The sequence below is a fragment of the Dendropsophus ebraccatus genome, chromosome 1 (assembly GCF_027789765.1).
Source record: "Dendropsophus ebraccatus isolate aDenEbr1 chromosome 1, aDenEbr1.pat, whole genome shotgun sequence".
Taxonomy (NCBI): domain Eukaryota; kingdom Metazoa; phylum Chordata; class Amphibia; order Anura; family Hylidae; genus Dendropsophus; species Dendropsophus ebraccatus.
In genome coordinates, this window is record NC_091454.1 from 215965446 (window position 1) to 215982698 (window position 17253).

The 17253-nt window shown below is 41.4% G+C and overlaps 1 protein-coding gene across 1 annotated transcript; it reads right to left on the reverse strand.

Moving 5' to 3' along the window:
• Positions 1-1980: 1980 nt before the first annotated feature.
• On the reverse strand, positions 1981-14189 carry LOC138784345 (complement C3-like). The gene is made up of 8 exons (XM_069959873.1): positions 14098-14189; positions 9742-9928; positions 7593-7755; positions 6444-6514; positions 5517-5611; positions 5335-5417; positions 4503-4590; positions 1981-2937 (listed from the first exon to the last, which is right to left on the reverse strand). Exons 1-8 carry the CDS (start codon positions 14187-14189, stop codon positions 2901-2903), a joined length of 816 nt encoding a protein of 271 aa, XP_069815974.1. The 3' UTR covers positions 1981-2900.
• Positions 14190-17253: the final 3064 nt, after the last annotated feature.

Below are 17253 nucleotides of genomic sequence, written 5' to 3' on the forward strand. Positions count from 1 at the left end.
AGGGGAAAAACAAGGAGGCTTTTTTAATTTTTCACAATATCGTAAATATCTAAATAGTATCATTTTAATGGGTCAATGGATGCATCATTTGCAAGATGATGGTCAACGTATTAAAGGGGTTGTTCTGCATTAGCAATTTTTTTTTATGTAGCTGCAGTTATATAGAAAATAGTAAACATCTTATACTTACCTCACCAAGCTCCCCACCAAGCTGCAGTGTTGTCTCATCTCAGGCAGTGATTGGCTGAGCGGGTTATCACTTTCGAGGAGGATGTAAAGCGTTCACAGTCAGCAGGGGACGACTGAGATGCCGCCAGCAGGACAGGAGGAGCACAGGTAGGTAAGTATAGGATGTTTATTTTTATTTTGACTGCCGCTATATAGGAAAAATTTGGTAACACAAATAACCCCATTGAAGGATTTAGTATCATTACCTCTATTCTTCTTAGGGTATTTGGCAGACTTTTCTTCTCATTGTCCTTCTTCACTCCACAGAGCACAAAGGCCTTGCCATTTACAGGTTTACCATTGAGATACCTGATGAGATAAATTACAACATGTCATTACCAGTCACATTAATAACGCCTCAATAGTCACTGGTCCCATAAATGTTTATTTTATTTTTTAATAAAAATGAAACAATAACAGGATGTAGTAAGTACAATGTGGTTGCAATGGGAAAATAAAATGTCTGGGTATGATAGAAAATATAGTGTAAGATGCTGGTATCGATGAAATAAGCCTTAGCGTGCTTAAAGGGTTTATCCAGGGTTAGACAAGGCTGCTTTCCTCCAAAATACTGCGCCACACTTGTTCTCAGGTTGTGTGTAGCATTAAAATTAAGCTCCATTCACTTCAATAGAACTGCCTGGATAACCTATTTATCCTCTTTAACCTCTTTAGGGCCAAAACACTATAATATATATATAATATATATAATCACCATTTTCAACATGAAATTAAAGCTGAAGGTCTCTCTTAAAATGTCACTGTCGTTATAACTTTCAAAATCTAAATCAGCAATAGATGTGATATAAAGAATGTTTGCAACTTACATTCTTTTTTTTTTTTTAGTTATCATGGAGAACACTGCACTTCCTGTTTTCTAACTTTTTTTTTCTCTAAAAACAGGAAACAGTCAACAAGAAGTGTTTTATTTATTAGTGTGTATCCCAGGCCATCTGAGTGCTCACAGAGAGAATGTAGTCATGTCATTTATGGACACAGTGAGCCATGACGCTCTGTACTGGATGGAATTCTTGTGTTTAGTCTATTTTTTTTTAACCAGCACAAGTCAGAAAATCTGCCTTCAGGAGACTGGACTTGGATACAGTAAGTATAGCTGTTATATAGCTGCCTTCAGGAGACTGTACCTGGATACAGTAAGTATAGCTGTTATATAGCAGCCTTCAGGAGACTGGACCTGGATACAGTAAGTATAGCTGTTATATACCAGCCTTCAGGAGGCTGGACCTGGATACAGTAAGTATAGCTGTTATATAGCAGCCTTCAGGAGACTGGACCTGGATACAGTAAGTATAGCTGTTATATAGCTGCCTTCAGGAGACTGGACCTTGATACAGTAAGTATAGCTGTTGTATAGCTGCCTTCAGGAGACTGGACCTGGATACAGTAAGTATAGCTGTTATATAGCAGCCTTCAGGAGACTGGACCTGGATACAGTAAGTATAGCTGTTATATAGCTGCCTTCAGGAGACTGGACCTGGATACAGTAAGTATAGCTGTTATGTAGCTGCCTTCAGGAGACTGGACCTGGATACAGTAAGTATAGCTGTTATATAGCTGCCTTCAGGAGACTGGACCTGGATACAGTAAGTATAGCTGTTGTATAGCTGCCTTCAGGAGACTGGACCTTGATACAGTAAGTATAGCTGTTGTATAGCTGCCTTCAGGAGACTGGACCTGGATACAGTAAGTAGAGATGTTATATAGCTGCCTTCAGAAGACTGGACCTGGATACAGTAAGTATAGCTGTTATTTAGCAGTCTTCAGGAGACTGGACCTGGATACAGTAAGTAGAGATGTTATATAGCTGCCTTCAGGAGACTGGACCTGGATACATTAAGTATAGCTGTTATATAGCTGCCTTCAGGAGACTGGACCTGGATACAGTAAATATAGCTGTTATGTAGCTGCCTTCAGGAGACTGGACCTGGATACAGTAAGTAGAGATGTTATATAGCTGCTTTCAGGAGACTGGACCTGGATACAGTAAGTATAGCTGGTATATAGCTGCCTTCAGGAGACTAGACCTGTATACAGTAAGTATAGGTGTTATATACGTAGCTGCCTTCAGGAGACTGGACCTGGATACAGTGAGTATAGCTGTTATATAGCTGCCTTGAGGAGATTGGACCTGGATACAGTAGGTATAGGAGTTATATAGCAGCCTTCAGGAAACTGGACCTGGATACAGTAAGTATAGCTGTTATTTAGCTGCCTCCAGGAGACTAGACCTGGATACAGTAAGTATAGCTGTTATGTACGTAATTGCCTTCAAGAGACTGGACCTGGATTTCTGGTAAGTTCAGATTTGTTTTACAGCATAATAACAGAACAAAAAAAAAATGTAAATTGCAAACTTGCTTTTTATGACATCTACTGTTGATTTAGATTTTAAAAGTTATAACACTAGTGACACTTTAAAGTGTAATTGTTGTTTAATTATTATTATTTTTATTATTTTTCTTCCAGAAATCAATAGTGCAAGAGATTTTAAGAAATTTCATAATCTGTTTTATTAGGCATCCCCCCCCTTCACTTATCTGCTCATTATCCGGTGAAGCTGTCTGTTAGGACGGGGACTGGGATGACAAATAGGCGGTTCAGTCCCTGTCTCTGATACCCGTCCCAGCTGTCCCTGCCTGCCGCACTCTGCCCTAAACCGCAGCGGACAACTGGGCGATGTTCCCTTTCCTGACGAGACAAATACACACAATAATGGGTAGTCAGCGGTCCAAGTTGGAAATGTTCAGTATACTCAGGTACATAATCGGGGCCAAACATAAATCTTCAAGGTCCAATAGCCAGAGGTCCGATAAACAGGATAATCAGGTCAGAGTAATGCTAGATCTAGATACACTAGGGTTACTAGGCTCTATCACAGTCAAGGGTTAACTGGAACAAAGACTCCAGCCCCAGGAAAACACAGTATACTGATGATGCTAACAGCCAGTCACAATAATAACAACCACCTACAGCTGATCAACCAGGGGTGGGGAATCCCTGGCCACAGCGACAGAATACAAGAATGCCGACACACTCCCCAGCAACACGCCGCGTGCCCCGGCTCCTGAAACCGTCTTTAATACAGAAGAGCAAAGTGAAGACACATTTGCTGAGTCCATTATAACCTATGGAGAGGGGAGGGGCCGAGGGGAATGACGGAGCAGGGAGAGCAGAGAAGATGCCCTATAGTTTGGACACTGTCTGCGCACATAAAATGCTGGATTAAAAGGTCAGTGCTTATCTGGGAGCTTGGTTAGATAAGATTGCAGGATGATATGCTGCACAGGGCTATCTTTTCTCCTCTCCGTGCTCACTCATTCCCCTCATCCCTTCTCCTCTTCATAGACCATAATGGACACAGAAATTCTGCTTCTTCTGAAGTGAGGGGGGGGGGGGGGTGGGAGTAGGAAAACAGAAGGAAACTCTTTTGCTTAATAAAACCTATTACAGAGTTTCTTAAAATCGCCTGTACTATTGATACTGATTGTTTTCTGAAAAGTGACATTTAAATGACTCTTTAAAGTGTCACTGTCGTAAAAATTTTTATTGCAGAAATCAATAGTGAAGGCGATTTTAAGAAACTTTGTAATGGGTTTATTAGCCGAAAAATGCATTTTTATCATGAGAAAGCAGTTTGAAGCTCTCCCCCCTGTCTTCATGGTTTTCCTATGGAGAGAGAAAGTAAAAGCAGCAAAACAGGACAACAAAGAATTAATTTACATTCACACTGTGGGCTCTCTCCTCTGACAGTCACCATGGACCTCTCTGACCTCTAATTAGGGCTCTGAATAGCTCTCCCCCCCCCCCCCCCTTGAGCAATTCTTGGCTCTCAGCTGCCCGCTAATCTCGCTCCTTCGCCCTCCCCCTCCCCTCTTCATAGACCAGACAGATCCAACTTATGAAAAAACTCTCGAGATTTCCTGATTCTGAGGAGTGGATGGCAGAAAGGAGAGGAGGGGGGACCTGGGGAAAGGCTTTTTACATGCAGATAATGGCAGATTTGGCTAATAAACCCAAAGTTTCTTAAAATCGCCTGGACTATTGATTTCTGCAAAAAATGTTTAACAACAGTTACTCTTTAAGTTCAGGTCCTTGTAGAAGAGAAGGATAGGAAGTAAAGACTTGATAAGTCATGGGACTTTCTCCCTATAGAATGTTCTATATTTTGTCCATGGAGACCAAATCTTTAGGAACAGCTGGTGAGATCTAGGCCCCCAATAACCAATTACCAATAACCAAACACTTCTACTCACCGTGCCTCTATGTCCACCTCTAGTTCTTCATCGTTAATGTACAAAATGTTTTTCAATGTAGATATTTTAATCTCAAAGCTTGGCAGAACTTAAAATAAAGTAAAAGGAAAAGAATTAGGACGACTAAAAATCCCTGTAAAAGGGACCAGTCCTGCAGTACCACATCTAACCACATGGGCTTAGATTTATCACTTAACATAAGATACAAATGGGCCTTCTTTACCCAATGCAACCAACTGGCCACGGTGTGCTGTTCAATGCAAATATGTCTATGAGCAATACATGCAAAAAGAAATGCAATGTAGCTCACCGCCACCTTCTCTTTAAGTCAATTCTTGGCTTCTTTAAGATGTTTTAGAACATGACCAGGGATTTAAGAAGCCAAGCCATATTTTTTTTCACAAAAGAGTTATCTATCTGTAGACAGAGAAACTTCGCATACTACTCACAGTGTTTTGAGTTTTTCTGTGACACTTGGTATTTTTTGTTTTTTCCTCGCACCAATATCAGAGAAGGGACTGGCACAGTGGTTGGGGCTACCCTGTAAAGAAGGTGGTTCACCCCAAAAGGCAGGGGTAGTGGCTCGTGTAACAGCTTAGAGTGCACTTCCCCTCCCCGTCCTTTAGACCGTTATCTCCTCTTATGGGTGTTTCCTATCACCGTTATTTAGTCACTATATTTGGCTTTGGTACACTTTTTAAGCTTAGTTCTATATCTTTTACCAATGACCATTAAAAGTTAAGTTTTAGCCTCATATAATCCAGCTTCTATAAAATTGTCATATACTTTGACAAAGACTAAATCTATAACTGTTCTTTGTTCCAGTTCTTACCGTATTCCTTCACTTCAAATTGTGTTGTGTAACTTTGTATTAAGTTGTCCTCAAACTTTACTGATATGGTCCATAGTCCCAAACTGTAAAACAGAGGGAAGAAAGCTAGAAATCATCCTAGTCCTCTTTGTCCCAATGATAAATATATGATTCCTGGGTCTGCCCCCCCCCCCCCCCCTCACCTTACAAGATCGGGCAGTCTATGAGATAAGGAAATTATTCCGGTTTTGCCATTGTGTTTAGCGACAGTTCTTTTCACCATAATATTATCCGGAGTCTGTAAGGAAAATAATGGATCATAAAAAAAATCAATTATGAGAATTTATGGTTTTGGGTGTCAATAACGATGATATGAAGAATGTTGTAGCTTTTTCTTATCATATAAATTGCTTGTTTGCCGTTGCCTCAGTCTCACCAAAATGTAGCTTTATTCCTCCTCTCACTGTATGCAAATTGGCGCTAATATGGGTCTCTCTCTCTCTCAACTAGTCACAGCCTGTAGTCACGCCTCTCTGTAACCCCGCCTCTCTGGGTGTGATTCAGAGGCCAGAAGCCTATTACATAATTTAGAGGTGGAGTTACAGCATGGAGGGGAGTGATTACAGCCCGGGGAACCATTAGTTGTTAAGGGAGGGACGCCGCCCACATGACTAGTTAGATTTGCATACGGTGAGAAGAGGAATAGAACCACTAAATCATCATGATTGGTTCCCTTAAATTATGCAGGTATGATGGAGCTTACCATTTATGATAATTGATGGCAATTGGTCAACTGACATGAAAACTCATCAGCTGATCGTATCCTTTATAAAGGCCAAAAAAATAATTGTTATGATAAAAGTAGATGACTGGATAGAGATTAGAGAGTTACAGGGGAACCATAGTGGGTATCACAAGTTACAGCACAGGGAACCATCTAATATAAAGCCAGTCGGCCCAACATCTGCCATGGTTTGCCTTAAGTTGACTCTATCTTCGATATCTATAACCACATTATGCTCTGTAGGAAAACAATGCACTATATGGACTCTATGTTAATTCCTGATTGAACTAATGTGATCGATCGTCTTACTGACAAATATCTCATATAGAGAAGAACAAAGTCTTACCAGGAATTCAATAACCACTGGCTTGCTCGCTGGTTTTAGATTTGGGGTCATGGTGAAAATCCTGTATCGAACTTAAAATGAAATTTTAAGAATTAAAGAATTAAAGAAAAACTGTTCTTTCCCGAAAATAAGACACCCTCCTAAACTAAGACATCCCAACTACTCTACTCTCTTGCACAAAGGAAAGACCCCCCCCCTCCGAAAATAAGCCACCCCCTACTCTAAACTAGGCCACCCCCCAAAAGTAAGGCCACCCTGAAATTAAGGTCGCCCGTTGCCACCTGCCGCCACCCAGGACTCACCTATTCCCCTCGTGGACCTCATAGGCCAGCACCGCACTCCGCCGCAGCATGTTACGGCACTGTGCCTCTGACTTGCCGCTGATGCACTCTTGGTCACAGGGTGAGTATTATGGGGAGGTCCTAGGAGGATGCCTTATTACTCTTCCCCTTAGGGGGAGCGGGAATGTCCGGGGGGAGAGAAATAAGACATCCCTCGAAAATAAGACATAATGCCTGTTTTTGAGGGGAACAAGATATAAGGCACTGTCTTATTTTTGGCGAAACACGGTATATAGCTATTTTGGGTTTAGAGTATAAATGATTCCATCCTGAATCTGCTTTTTCAGTGTTAATAGACTACACACCTCTCTGCCAAAACCATCAGTTCCCCAACAGAGATCCCCGGCCCTGATCACCAGAATGCCGATTCCAGCCACCATCAGGAAATTGCAGGCAGTGTAATGGGGCCACCTGTCTCCACCCGTCCTATTGTGTGGCCGGGACTGGCTGCAACTCAGGTTACATCTGGTACATTTGCAGTCTCTTATTTGAAACCCATCAGGTCTTGTCATTGTCACTGCTGACGTATTAGCGGTAACAGGCACACGGAGACGCAGTGGAGCACCAGAGAGCAGAAAAGGTAGGACCTTTCCGGCCCCCAGATATCCCCTATGATTTGACTTGGAATGCATACATGGTCATATCATGGCATCACGTTTTTTCTCAAAACTTCCTAACCCAGGCAAGAAACGTTGGATATTCAGATGAGTTATTAGTCTTTCAAGGTCTCTCTGTCTGTCAACACTTCTTCTGGTGGTTCCTTCAATACTCAATACTTTTCGGCACCCATTTAGTCATATCACAGTACCTGTAGATCCTGGGGTGTAGATGGGTTTGTCGGTCTGTATGAGGATGTATCCGCTATGATAGGACAACAGGACAATTTTCTCCAGATTGCAGACAGGAGACTTCACAGATACATACACAAACTGCTTCTTATTGGGGTCTTTTTCCAAGTCCTTGGAGGGGATCTGAAGAAAACAGAGACATCATGATGGTGATCAGCGGGGACAGGAAGGAAAATAATATACAAGAAAGGGGTCCGTGGAGCCTTCTTGCATATTCAAATTTTATAGGGGGCAACGTATCAATAGAGACTATTGAATAATAATAATTTTTTTTTTTGCTGATCTGCCTGAGCTCAGTGATTGCTGTGTTTTGTTGGTCTACTTTTCATTGCCCCTGTCAACCGGAATCCTGCTCCACACTGATGGGGGGAAATACCCCGAAACAGCTGTCTGTGGATGGATTCCTGGCTTTGGTGAACCCTTGTCCTGTCCCAATACTCGCAACTGACTTTGAGCCAAGGGGGGCCACCCTGGTATTTCCCTATTTGTGCCCCAATACTTGCTACCGAGTGGGACAATGTACAGTATCAATGGAGACTCTTGAATGACTACTCCACTGAATTTCTTTTTTTTGCTGTGTTTTGCTCTGTTTTGTTGTGAACAAATATAACAGGTTTGTAAATTAAAGGTTGAAGTTTTTTCATAATTAAAATTGAATGAGAAGAGTCTGATCAGTGCGGGTCTGATCGTTGGGATTCCCATTTCAACCAAGTGACAGTCAGGCACGCCTATTACTGTTTACTCAAAGTCTATGGGCCACATGTATCATCCGGCGAACGGATGATTTTCGGCGGAAAGTGCCGAGTTGCGTATTTTTTTATTCGCAAATGGCCGATTTGCGAATAAAATATTCGCAAATCGGCACTTTCCGCCAAGTACGCCAGGGGGCGGAAAGTGGGCGGAAAGTGGGCGGAACGGAGGGCGCGGGCTCAGAGTCCGCGCGATTTACCATCCGTTCAGCCCAAATGTAGGCCGAAAACCTACTCCAGTCCTCAGCTGGCGTAGGTTTTCGGCGGTGCGCACCGGCGCGCACGGGATTTATGTAGAGAGCTGCGCGGGCATTTTTAAGTCCGGCGTAAAAAACGCCGGACTTAATAAATGCCCCCCTATGGGACTACAAAGGCAATCAAGTCCAACAGTTGGACCTCAACCAGTTGGATGTCCCCTATAATGGCACTAATGACATAGACGGGGTCCCTATTTCTGAACCCTTATCTATTAAAGGCAAATAATGATGACGACAGAGAGAGGCTCCCACCCTTTAGAATCTAGATTTCAAGCACATTGATTTCATTACAAACTATTCCATACTTCATTACTCATATAGTAATATAGTGGTGGAGCTTTATATCTTTATATACACTTTATATCCTTTCTTCTCTTCCACAGCATAAAAACAATATATAAAACCCCCATTGCTCATTGAAGATTGAAGTCTTTTTGTAGATACAAGAGAAAACCATATCTAATGAGCTCATCTGCAATACTTGTTACTCATTGAGCAGAGAACATGTAGCCAGCCACTAACTATTCTATCGCTACATAATATATTTTGCTGATACAGACTTGGGTCACTGTGCCCATTGCACTGGGTAGAGGCTCAATATCTAAAGAACTGGTCCTTACCCTGACCTTAATTCAGGACAGACTGTTGTATTTTTTTTAGTTATGTTATTATATTGGTGGAAAGTCAAACTTGTAACATTAACATCTAAGAAGAGGAGAATGCCGGATAAGTTAAAGCAGATCCGGAAGTGTAGAAAATTATATAGATGAGGTTACCAAGAACTACATTTACTGGACTGAGACCAGATATAGAGACAAAGTCATAGCTAGAAGATAAAGGAGAGCTGGAATATAAAAACACTGGAAAGAATTTAGAAAGGGAGGAATATAAGAACCTAAGGAGGATCCATCAGTGAACATTAAAGACAATGGCGAGACATGTAGAAAAATACAATTCAGATGCTAAATATCTAGACAAAGTTGAGGTAACCCATCTATAATGGACATCATCTAGCAACATGGGTCCCCCTTACACAGGGACAAGGAGAGGTAAGTGATGTGTCACCTAATGAATATTGGACCCCTACAAGACTGGGATCTTACCGTCAACTTCACATCACCAAAAAAACGGTTATTACTGTTTACAGAGACTCTGTCCGTAACCAACGTGAATTTCTTCCGGGGAAAGTCTTGGATTGTGATGTCGGCATCAAACTCAATGCCATGTCCATCTACTACAATGGTCTCCTCACTGTCTACACGCAGCACGCTGGGGGTTATCAGGCTGCATCTAGTGGTAGAAATATACATGAAGAGAGGGATTAGTATTTGTTATCTGCCCAAAATATTCTATTACTTGTCCTAACAAAAGAAGGGCGAATAGATAGATAGACAGACAGAGAGACAGACAGACAGAAAGATAGATAGATAGATAGATAGATAGATAGATAGATAGGAGATAGATAGATAGATAGATAGATAGATAGGAGATGGATAGATAGGAGATGGATAGATAGGAGATAGAGAGATAGATAGATAGATAGATAGATAGATAGATAGATAGATAGATAGATAGGAGATAGATAGATAGATAGATAGGAGATAGATAGATAGATAGATAGATAGATAGATAGATAGGAGATGGATAGATAGGAGATAGATAGATAGATAGATAGATAGATAGATAGATAGATAGACAGATAGATAGAAGATAGATAGATAGATAGGAGATAGATAGATAGGAGATAGATAGATAGATAGATAGATAGATAGATAGATAGGAGATAGATAGATAGATAGATAGATAGATAGATAGGAGATGGATAGATAGGAGATAGATAGATAGATAGATAGATAGATAGATAGATAGACAGATAGATAGAAGATAGATAGATAGATAGATAGGAGATAGATAGATAGGAGATAGATAGGAGATAGATAGATAGATAGATAGATAGATAGGAGATGGATAGATAGGAGATAGATAGATAGATAGATAGACAGACAGATAGATAGATAGATAGATAGATAGATAGATAGATAGAAGATAGATAGATAGATAGATAGATAGGAGATAGATAGATAGGAGATAGATAGATAGATAGATAGATAGATAGATAGATAGATAGGAGATAGATAGATAGGAGATAGATAGGAGATAGATAGATAGATAGGAGATAGATAGGAGATAGATAGATAGGAGATAGGAGATGGATAGATAGGAGATAGATAGATAGATAGATAGATAGGAGATAGATAGATAGGAGATAGATAGATAGATAGATAGATAGATAGATAGATAGATAGACAGACAGATAGATAGATAGATAGATAGATAGATAGATAGATAGAAGATAGATAGATAGATAGATAGATAGATAGATAGATAGGAGATAGATAGATAGATAGGAGATAGATAGATAGATAGATAGGAGATAGATAGATAGATAGATAGATAGATAGATAGGAGATAGATAGATAGGAGATAGATAGGAGATAGATAGATAGATAGATAGATAGATAGATAGATAGATAGATAGATAGATAGAAGATAGATAGATAGATAGATAGGAGATAGATAGATAGGAGATAGATAGATAGATAGATAGGAGATGGATAGATAGGAGATAGATAGATAGATAGATAGATAGACAGACAGATAGATAGATAGATAGATAGATAGATAGATAGAAGATAGATAGATAGATAGATAGATAGATAGATAGGAGATAGATAGATAGGAGATAGATAGATAGATAGATAGATAGATAGATAGGAGATAGATAGATAGGAGATAGATAGATAGATAGATAATCTAAAACACAAGGGAGCAGCACTACAAAAATACATAGTTCCAGCATGTCCAGGGCCATAATCAGGGTCCATGAATAAAACTCTCAATAAAAACTCACTTTTTCTGCACTAAAGATGGAATAAAGTTTTGTACGATTTTTCTACAATTGAAGGGCTCCAGTCTTTTGTTTAAACCAGATAGATTGTTCCAAGCATCTACTACACTTTTCAGTGAAATAATATTTTCTTATGTTGCTTTTGATCTCCTCCCCCCCAATGACCTCAGATTGTTTGTTCTTGTGTTCAGTTTCTTCCCTCTTGAAACTTATTTAGTCCTATAACATTTATAAAAGTATTCTTTGTGATCCCCCCACCCCATTCCAATATACAGATTGAGGCTATGTTCACACTACGTACGAATCCGTACGCATTTCGTACGGCGCCGTACATGTGCGGCTGAAACAACGGCCGTGCGAATATTCGATGTGCGGGCAGATGCGTACGCAATGTGTACGCAATGCGTACGCATTGCGAACGTACGCCCGTACTCTACTTACGCTTCCTGAGCCCCCTACGAAGCGATCTGTCAGCGGTCTTTTACTTGGAAATCTTCGCTTAGCCCCGGACACCCCACAGAACCTTTTGGATCGGCATAGAAGAGTGGAAAAATGAAGAAATCACCACTTCGTACGGATTCGCGCGATACGCTATGGGCGTAAGTTACAAGCCTTCCGGCCGGAAACGATGGTCTGGTTCATTTCTTACGGCGCCGTATACGATCCGGGCGTACATTCGTACGAAGTGCGAACTGTGCGGCCGACATCGTATACTTTGCATTGTACGCTAACTACGTAAGTTTCCGGCCGCATATTCACGGAGCGCACTACGGCCGTAAGCTTACGTAGTGTGAACATAGCCTTAGATATAACATCAGGCCGCTACAGAAAAGTTTTGGGTTTATCTGCAGAGGAGCAAAGAGCAGATAAAGCTGAAGTACTCCATTGATCTTTGCTACAAAATCTTGTGAAACCTTGAGAGGCTAGCTATGCCACTAGACCTGGCATTACATGATCTCTTATGGCCCCTTATTTGGCAGAGCATTATGAAGAGTTGGTCACTAAAGGTGTTAATTTGTTTAAGACTTTGGACTGTGATTGTGTTTTTTTGGCTTTACATCTACACCTGTTCTACCTAAAAAGTCCTGTATCAGTATACTCAGGGTGGGCAAACCACTCCTGGCCACTGTGATAGATGCCTAGTTGGTACCCCTAACACCTAGCCCACTGCTAATCGCAACACCTAGCAACCCCAGGCTACTGCACACTTATCTAGTATGGTAAATCATCTATCCTTCAGCCACCAGCAAATCCACAGAACTATTCAGGAAATACGTCCAATCCTCAGTAACTTCTCTATCAGCTCCTTAAGGGGAACTGTATCAAAGTATCAAAGTCTTTGCTGAAGTTCAGGTAGGCGATATTCACAGCACCACCTTCATTACTTTGACATAGTCTGCCCTCATATTGGTTTGAAACAATTCAGTTGATGATTCTTTTGGTGTTTTTTTTTTTTTTTTTTATAGAAATGTTTTTATTAATTCTTCTTCTATACTATAATGGCCTCTTCTCTACTCTCCTTCTTGTGGATGGGTATTACATCGGCCATTTTCCAAGTATCAGGAATATCTTTTCAACTGTTCGGGTAGATAAGCCATAAGCAGATGAGACGCACACCTTCATTTACCCCGGGCTTAAGAACGTCCCCACAGCACCGATGCTCCCCAGATTTATACTGTAGAGACGCAATGCCCCTACATAAACCCTGTGCACATCAGTGTACGCTCATATTGAAACCTTTGCCAGCTCAGCGTGAAAATTTTTTAAATTGAGTCGACACAGAGCCCCCCCCTTCCTCTCCGGCGTATTGGACAAAGAAAAGCACAATGTGAAAATTTAGTCGTACAACAAGAGTGAGTGGATACATTTATTTGCATCTGATCCTCTAGGCCAGAAAATGGCCACTCCACACCATAATAAATGTCCCCCATAAGTTTTAATAGTAATCATTTCAATAAGTTCTGGTGCAATTCTCATTAGTTTCATATACAGTATGATAAACAAACCCCATCATATCTGTGTGCATATCCGATCTCTGGACATCCATCAGATTGCAGAGATTGTAGAGGGTTATCCAGGTTATAGAGAGTTATCCAGGTTATAGAGGGTGATCCAGGTTATAGAGGGTGACCCAGGCTTAGAAAAACATGCGTGAAGACAGTAGATGTTCAGCACTCAAAACACAAGGTCCCTTGAATCAAAGTGCGGTGTTCCTGTTTTGGCTGTATGCCACTCTGAGAGCGCGTGAGAATGGTCCCTGGACCCAAGGGCATCCAACAGAAGACAAACAAATAGATTTTCTCCAGCTCTCTAAAATTATAACTTTTATTTGATAATGTTTAAAATGCCGACGCGTTTCGGGTTCACTCGCCCTTAATCATGGCTCTGTGTCATCAAGTCCTAAAACGGCTCATAAATAAAGAGGTCGTAACCCAAAATGTAAAGGGGGACACTCTCCATGCCCCACATAGGTGAAAAGTATAAACAACGTGGCGTGAGTAGCCACGCCACAAACAAAGGCTACTCACGCCACGTTGTTTATACTTCTCACCTATGTGGGGCATGGAGAGTGTCCCCCTTTACATTTTGGGTTACGACCTCTTTATTTATGAGCCGTTTTAGGACTTGATGACACAGAGCCATGATTAAGGGCGAGTGAGCCCGAAACGCGTCGGCATTTTAAACATTATCAAATAAAAGTTATAATTTTAGAGAGCTGGAGAAAATCTATTTGTTTGTCTTCTGTTAGAAAAACATGCTTTCTGCTTTCTTTAGAAACAGCGCCTGTATTGAGCGCTGTCCTCAGTTTTGCAACTTGGTTCGCATCTACAGGGAAAATAAATGGGTCACACAGCAAACCTATGGGGTGATCCCTGGCAACAACTTCTTGCCTCACCAGTCTTGATGAATAGATTTCCCATATTTTGGTATAAATAGAGATCAATCAGTCAAGGCCGAGAGGGAAGAGAGAAGCCATTAGGGACCTCCCTGATAACCCCAGCGTCAGGCAGAATGAAAGCCATGACAGGTTCCCTTTAAGTAGTACATGAATGGCTTGGGTAAATGTGGATTTGTATATACAGTATATAGAAATGTTATAGATGTGGGTCCAGGTTATACTCACTGTGGCTGTGCGTAGGTCCCAATGAGGCCATATAGTAGAATAAGACACAGAGCTTTGCACCCCATGATGCCTCCTGGAGTATGTGCTATCCTGGAGAAATGGAGGGGGTTATATAGGGTTTTAGTCTGCGCTCCCCCACCCTGACCCCAGCAGTCTCTTTAATAAGTAACAGGAGAAATATATGTAAATAACGGGCGGCCGGACAAGTCCAGGAACGTCTCTTACAAAATCAGTCCTACCAGGAAACCACCCAGCTCCATAGAAGACCATTGCACAATAGAGGATAGAGAGAAAGTAGAAATGAGAGGATTATGCAGATTATCGCAAAGAAAGAAATAATATTAAAAAATAGTAAATATACAGTAGAATTAAGGCAGAAGCCATAGAAACCACTGACAGACCTTGTTCAGTACATTTAGATTCCACTGCAATGACCAGGGATGGAGATTGATCTGATCTGGGTCACGGAACCCACTTAATGTTGAGGTTAATAGCAACCCTGGCATTTAGCTGGTTAACTGAGGATTCGAGGAAAGCAGCTCCCTTTGTTCCCCATTATGGGGTGCAGCTGGTGACCCCTGGTCTGCTGTCTACAGAGGCCGATCATATTCTGCCGGAGGCACAGTCTAGTTGGCTATCCTGTCAATGAAACACTAATAGACATCATTCGCTGCAGTACAGATCTGTACAAATACAAAATAAATACATTTAAAAAAAGGGGAGATTGGAAAGAACAGCAGAGCCATTGCCCATAGTGACCAGATTCCAGCTTTCATATTTAAAAAAGACTGTGAAACATGAAAGCTGGAATCTGATTGGCTGTTATGGGAAACTGCTGCTTTTTGCAATGTTGATAAATGGAGTATACATAGTATACGCTCCAGCTGAGATCCCTAGCGGCGCCGTAAACAACTAACATCTCAGTTTTCTGCAGCCGCTATTTATTGAATAGCAGCCGCAGAAAACCGTGTCAGTGCACACTGCAGTATCGGCCGGGATGATCTTTTCAGAGACTGGCTGTTCCATGACCCGGTCGTTCTCTTACGTTGTGTGAGCATAGCCTAAACGTTTGGCTGTATTGTCACGTTCCGTGTTCATTACAGCACGCCGCATATCTGTACAGTTCCCCCGCTCCCAGCATCTAATTACAGATGCTGCCCGGGCAGGGGGAGAGTCCGTTACAGGCATTCCACATCCTTGTTCCGTGCGGAATGCAGCCTTAGAGATTTCAGCGGCTTTTTTTTTACTGAATTGCCCAGATTATGGCTATGTCCCCACAATGTTTTTTTTTGGCCATTTGAGCACAAATCGTACAAATGTCGGCAGTCATTATGAAATAGCGGCCATTATTTGGACATTGTGGAAACATAGCATATAGGTGACATTAAAGCTATGCTCCCACAATGGAAAGATGAAGGTCGACTTCTGGATTTTTTTTTTTTTTCTGGATTTATTTTATCACCAAAATACAACTGGTATTGAACCTATTGGTAATGAGCCTAGAAGTAGAAAAAGTTCTGAAATGATCCCTCTTGGTCAGATTTTATTTGGCAGGACAAAAACCTGTAGTGTTGACTTTTTATGTCAACAAGAAAAAGAGTCCAAGTTGGCGCTCACCCAATGATAACGTTGATACCTAATTTTATACAAATAAAGAAGCAATGTTATTATACGGTGAGTGCCAATTTATCTTCATTCTCTTATTGTTCATTTTCTCTGAAACAGTTCCTTAACCCCCCCCCCCTTTGCACCAGACCATGGGTCTCCAAAGTGCGGCCCTCCAGCTGTTGCGAAACCACAATTCCTATCATGACTGGACAGCTAAAGCTTTGGATTTGCCTGTCCAGGCATGATGTAAAGTGTGGTTTTGCAACAGCTGGAGGTCCGCAGTTTAGAGACCCATGCACCAGACTGTTCTCTGTTGGCAGGGGGGTTGGATTATACTTACCCCCCTGGGTCACATCTTTCTTAAGAAGCCGCAACACACAACACTTCTTGTCTGTCGTGATGGTGAATGGTGACAGCAAGTTTTGCCTAACCCAAAACATGGTCAGGATGCCTATTCTCCAGTGAACCGCATCAAACGAATGCAAGGTCGGGACCCACCGAAAAAAAAAAAACCGCTTGGTGTGCACTGGAATCGACGACCAGATATCCCATCAAAATTTGTACAAAGTGCATAATGGTAGAAATAGACGAACTATCATGGGTTTATATGGTGCCTAGAATATGATCATGTATAATGCTTTCAGCTATATCATTGATACGGGATTCCAAACCAAATAAATACTCATTCCATATAGCTAAAGGGAAAATACAAAAATGCATCAGCTCACTGCAACGGCAAGATACAGACCCACTACAAAGATGTAAATAGTTGAAAACTGCCCCCAACTGCTTAAAAAAATTCCCACAAAAATAATGGGGCTCTTGGTTACCATTTGCAGTGTAAACCACCCCACCAACGATAAGGTGGCCCCATGCCAGAGTGGACCCTACACTGTACTATGGCCTCTCCATGGCATGTAATACGCCTATGCTCTGGGCATGCAAGATCCGTCTTATACCGGCAAAAGTAATTAC